We start from the raw sequence: 6111 nt of genomic DNA, 5'->3' as shown, positions 1-6111 counted from the left end.
AATTTTTAATTTTTTATGTTAGATCAGAAAAATAGTTGTCCTGTTGACCTCTTAATTACGACAGGGAAAGGAAAGTATACGACGACATCTTTTGCGACGAACTCTGTCCCCTTTACGAAACATGCAACGACGATCTGTTGTTGCTAAACCTATACCGACGACATTCGTAAAAGTGTTGTCGCTAATCAGACAAAAATTGTTGCCTTGCTATCCAAGCACTAAAGAATCAAAATACTATTTTTGAAAACGATTTCCATACAAAATATATAAAATATATCCCGGCTATATTATTTCTATTGTGCAACTAGAAAATTCTCCAGCATATTGTATGTTATCGATCTATTGAAGAGCGGGTAAATTGCATTCCAAAATTTTGGAGGAAATGGCCTCTACAAGCTCTTGAATGAAATCAGGGTTTCTTCTTAAAGAGTTTGCCACCTTTTCAACCAAGACTTGATCAAGTTTAGAGTTGAGATTTTCTTCTTCAATCCCCATTATTTTCTGGTGATTGTGTTCACCTTCATAAGCGATAACTAGTAAATTCGCATCATCCACACTTTTTTGTACCTGAAGTTGAATCATGAATGCTACATTTTAGATTATTTAGTAGGCTTGCTTTCATCTATCGATCTTTAGAGTCTCAGACATTTTAGATTTTTCTTTTGTGTTTTGCCATAGTTTTGAGAACAAAAATAAACAATCACAAATTTTGCGTCTGGTTTACGACCCAAATGAATGTGGCCGCTGTGTTTGTGACAGTTATATTATTAGTCGCTAAATTGGCAACCATTTTTGTTCGGTGTTAAATTTTGGTTGCAAATAGCTAGTTGTGTTTGCACATCAGCTACTAGAAACTTGACACAGCAATAACTTAATTTGTTGCTGATTTAGCAAGGATTTTATCAAAAACAAGATTTAACCATATCCCAGGGATAAATTTCCACTTTATATAATAGCGACAGTATGTTGTTACGGGTGTCGTCAAAGAAGCCTCCCGCTGCTAAATTCGTTTATTAATTTTTTTTTTTATTAATTTTTTTAGTTTATTTACGAGATGATAGCTAGATAACCTTCTTTTTGGCTGGGCAAGAAGGAAAACTGCACTTGTAGTAAGCTCTAGGAGATGGGTTATCTTTGGTCACCTTCTGGCCATACTTTCTCCACTTGTATCCATCTTTGACTGCCTACACAATATATACATTAATCAACTTCAGTCACAACTCACAAACAAAGCTCAGTGGTCACTTGTGAATGTTGAATAACTATTGGCGATTGGTGTGGTGTAAACGAGTCAAACTGTTTGTGAACAAGCTCAAGCTTCATTTTACGAACTTGAGTTAGCTCATAAGCTTAAACAAGCATGCTAATTATTTATATAACTTTTGCTTCATATATTAAATATATTCATATATTTCTATATGATTTTTATTATATATAAAAGTAAAATAAAAAACTAATTAACATATATTTGTTAATATAAAAGTTATACTTAAAATCTATAAAAGGTAACTATAAATGTATATTGATAGGTTAATATATAGTAAGCAAACTGAGGCCAAGCCTAATCAAGCTCAGGCGTGATCGGCTTAGCTTGTGTTGAACTATTTGTTGGTGGTCCATTATTTACGAGTGATCGATTCGACGAATATTATAAAAGATAATTTCAATTTCTCTTTTTAATTAATTTTTGGCTTTCTTTCAGCAAATCAATTTTCTTGCAGCGAAAAAACCTAAATTTCAAGCCAAAACTAAAAAAAATAAAAATTATTGTTCTTAAAAGGCAAAAAGTACCATGGGGTTATGATCAGATGAATCCACCCGGACCACTCGTCTACAAACTCTTGTGATGTGCTCCGTGCTCTCACTGGTGTCGCATTCATAATCACGCTCTTTCGACTTTCTTTTGTTTGGATTGGACCTCAAAAACTCAGGGTCTTGGATTGGCCAGTTAACATGATTTTCGAGGAAGTTGCCACCCAAAACAAATGTTAGCATCTCCCTTAGCTTATTGTTCTCTAACCTCATCATGTTTAGTTCCGCAACCGTCTCATCACCGACACTAATCTGATATTGCTATACATATACAAAATAACAACTTTCGGCATTAGTAGGTTGTGCATTGATCAATCCTTTATGAACTGGTGCAAATGTGGATTTAGAGTGGAATATTAGTTGTTTATAAGTAAAAAAACAACTTTTGGAATTTGCCACGGTCGGTGTAACTGGCGCTCCATATATCCTTTGAAGACCGAGGGTTCAAATCAGCTGGCAAAGGCGGGTATAGGAATTAAAAAAAGAAAAAAGAAAAAAAACATCTTTTTGGATTTTCTGAATTCCTACAATAACTGCATATGATTTCATATAATTCACTAAGCATATATATGGATATATTTTTTAATTTGAATCAAATTAAAATACACTTACTGCTGGGGCATCATGATCAGTGGGTGTGGCGTTAAGATCAATGTCAAGAGAAGTCTTCAACATTGTTATTAGTTATTTAACCCAACAAGTGTAGCTTATATATGCTAGTCAAGTTAGTGAAGAAGCCAAGAAGGATAACCGAACAAGTCAAGTCAAGTCAAAGTCAAAGTCAAAGTCTTCTCTCAATTCCTTTGTACTCTTTTTCCACAGTATTTGAGTTGGGGATAGGGAGAGTAACTTCCAGGAAAGATGAAAGAATATATGCAACAAAATTTATTTTCTTAACCGATTTAAGAACCAATAAAGTCATAAATAATTGTAATTTATATGTGTGTCTAAGTTAAGGGTATAAAGTGTTTTTAACATGCAAAGTATAGGAAGACGGATTAGTTGCATGTAATTTCACGAGGAGTATATACCTTCGTACATTTACATATAATTATTAGGTGGCACTGTCTATAATCATGCAACATATATAATAACGTACACTTATGCATTAATTATGTCCGTTGTAGATATGTAATGATGCACAATAAATCAAACTCAAAAGACGAGTTTTTTTATTAAAAATATATAAAACAAATGATCGAGCACAGATTCAGGCATTGGTTTCTTGTTCGTGTTTATCCGTTAAAGAAAAATACAAATCGTCCCATTCACAGTTAGTTTTCTAGTTCAACTGGTCCAGCTTATATATAACCGACTGTCATGAGTATAATAAAGACAAATCAACAGTACTCAAAGGTTATATGATTAACGATCCTGGTTCCACTTTGAGCACAATGATATTAGGCCATGCATAATTGTTAAATTATGATTTGATAGACCTAAACCTCTCCGAGGACATGGTTGAGGATAAGAATTCGTGGAGAAGTAGAATTAAAGTTAAGGATTTTTAGAGAGAATTGAATACCTTAGGGCTTAGACTTAACTTATTTAGGTCACATACCATAATGGTATTTCCCTTACATATATTATTATTATTATTATAATTATTATTAGGCTTTATATAGCTGTTAAACTGTGATCTTATTATTAATATTATTATAATTAGTAGTAGTTTTTATATAATTGTTAAACTTTGATTTCCTTTATTTTGCTTCATACTCATGTACTTAGAGCCGAGGGTCTCTTTGGAAGCCACCTCATTATTCATTTGGATAGAGGTACGGTGTGCCTACATCACACCCTCCCCAGACCCTACTTATAGCTTTGCTGTCGGTGAGATTTTACTGGGCATGATTGATTGATTGATATAATTGTTAAAACTCTTAAGGGACATTTTCCGTCTCATCATCATCATCACCATTTTTAGTAAAAAACGACATGTGTAATGAATATTTTTTTAATTATTGCCATGTCAAAACGCATATGAGCGTTATTGTAAAATGCCTATACTTTTATCCGGTTCTATAATATTGCCCCAATATTAGTGAGAAATGTGAGAACCTTTATATGAATATATATCCAGGCTACAAAAGTTATGGACGGCTACACAGTTATTTTTGTGATGTGCTATTTGTAACTTCATAATAATTGAGCATACTAAAATTTGTTAGATCTTAAAAGTGGTTGTTGTGACCGAGATAAAACTTGGTTATTGTTGTTTAGCATACATATATTTTCATTATTAGATAAGGTCACTCTATGGTTTATTGTTCCTTTTATTTGTGCATTTAAGAGTTGTACTTGATTGAATTGTGAGTTAACAAGTCATAACGTGAATGGTTTAATGTTTTTACGTCTAGTTTTTGTTCGGTTTAATAGTCCCACCGCAACTCACTTGACCTTTTTACACAGGCTTTCAAATATTATTAATTAGCGTCATTACCATATCGCCTGTTACACAAAAGATCAGGTGCTTTCGTAAAAACTTTCGAAAACATTAAGTTTTACACAGATAAACAAGTAAAATTTGTATTTGTTTAGTCACAACGCATAGACCCTATTTACTAGTATATTCAAATGGTACATAAAGTATTCAAAAGTTCATCCCCAAGAAAGGCGCAAGTATTTTCCACTTGCTCTTTTAGGAAAGTTTCAAATAGGAGGCCTTTCTATTTCTATCGATACACTGCATTAATTTTCTACAAGCACAATCTTCGTAAGTTTCCTATTCATGTGTTGATGTAGCTCTAATCAATTGCTTGTGATAGACAACGTCAACATCGTCATTTTGAAATAATTTTAACAACCTAAGCTACATGGGAGTTCGTATTTTCAAACATCGTAAATACCAATATAGTTTAGCGCCAAAGATTGTACGTGCCAAGAATGACAAATTTTTGGACAAAAACGGGTAAATTTATACGTATAAGAATTTTCAAAGGAAAACGCTTAAATTTATACAAATGATAGGGATGGCAATGAGCCGAGTTTGGGTATTCCTAAACCCATATCCGATTAGTAAAGCTCGTCCCAAAGCCGTCGGCAGTTATGGGGTAATTACTCGTTAGGTTTTTGGGATCCTATCGTGTTTTGAAAAAATATACGTCGGGTATACCCCGCCCAAAACCAGTTGGGTTTCTATCAGATTTTGACAAAATATAACTAATCGATTACGAACAAAATTACCATAAAATCAATGTTTCCAACAATTGTCATAAACAAAAGTTTCAACAAAATAAGTATTTCTCCAAAATTCCACAAAAGGGCGGGGCTTTAATACATTAACGGGGAGGCAAAGAGCAAACGGTGGGGCCCAAATGCAATAACAAGAAAATGGTGAGGCTTTAGCGTGGTAGCATGTCTTTAATTATAACATCGTGTTAAAGGGGTGGGACTTTAGCGTGACGTGTCATTTTAACTTGAGGTTTAATGCTCCTCCACCACTTGTGGCTAGCGGTAGGAAGACTAAAGTTATCTAATGGAGACCTAATCACTTTTGATGGATTATGGCAATGAAGGATTTAAGCTAGGCCTTGTGAGGTTGTCGGTTCGAATCCTGAGCCCACCCGGGTTTTCGTCCCACCGTGTGTTATGCTAGAGAGTTATGCTCTTGTAGCAGCATAACGACTATCAAGTGGCAGCAGACGGTATGGTTTCCCGGGGGAACGTCCAAACCAAACTCTGAAGCTAGCGTGGGTATGGTTAAAACAACATAGTCTGGCCAGAGTGGGACAACAAGGCTCTTCACATTTAAAGAGTACGGTGACCTAGCATATATAAAAGAAAGTCATCATTCTAATATATATATATATATATATAATGTAAAATAAACTGCAAAATTTGTTAAAGCATTGTATGAAATGGCTTATTAATTTACCGGTAAGGCTCTATAATAGAGATGGGTTATTTGCTAGTAATTTAGGCTACTTTTACTCGTCATGCATATCTCAAATAATTTTATAGTATGGTCATCAGTAATTGACCGATATAAATCAACTCAGGTTCAGAAGGTGCTAACGAGTGAAGTTGATGTCTTCTCTTACGTAGCTGTCACATTTTTATTCTTATACGTATTTGAATGATTGTCCCTACGAATAAGAAACTTAGGAGTCAAAGAAACCTCACGTGGATCACCTTGACCGCTTATTATATTACTAGAAATAGAAATTAGGGTTTGACAAGTTACATTTATTTTACAGGCAGTTCTAAACACACCAACTATTTCTCCTCTTCAATCTAACACTTATGTTGCGTTCGTTTCAGAATTCGATCGTGAGAATTTAAATAAATTGAAATTAA

General features: G+C 34.0%; 1 protein-coding gene across 1 annotated transcript; it reads right to left on the bottom strand.

Moving 5' to 3' along the window:
- Positions 1-339: 339 nt before the first annotated feature.
- On the bottom strand, positions 340-2487 carry LOC143536649 (putative WRKY transcription factor 60). The gene is made up of 4 exons (XM_077030590.1): positions 2425-2487; positions 1792-2073; positions 1071-1184; positions 340-567 (listed from the first exon to the last, which is right to left on the bottom strand). Exons 1-4 carry the CDS (start codon positions 2485-2487, stop codon positions 340-342), a joined length of 687 nt encoding a protein of 228 aa, XP_076886705.1.
- Between the last annotated feature and the right edge of the window lie 3624 nt (positions 2488-6111).

This window comes from Bidens hawaiensis, unplaced genomic scaffold, assembly GCF_021521415.1.
Source record: "Bidens hawaiensis isolate Kalapana, Puna unplaced genomic scaffold, B.hawaiensis_p1.1 tig00010855_1, whole genome shotgun sequence".
NCBI lineage: Eukaryota > Viridiplantae > Streptophyta > Magnoliopsida > Asterales > Asteraceae > Bidens > Bidens hawaiensis.
This window is presented reverse-complemented; position numbering and strand designations above follow the sequence as displayed.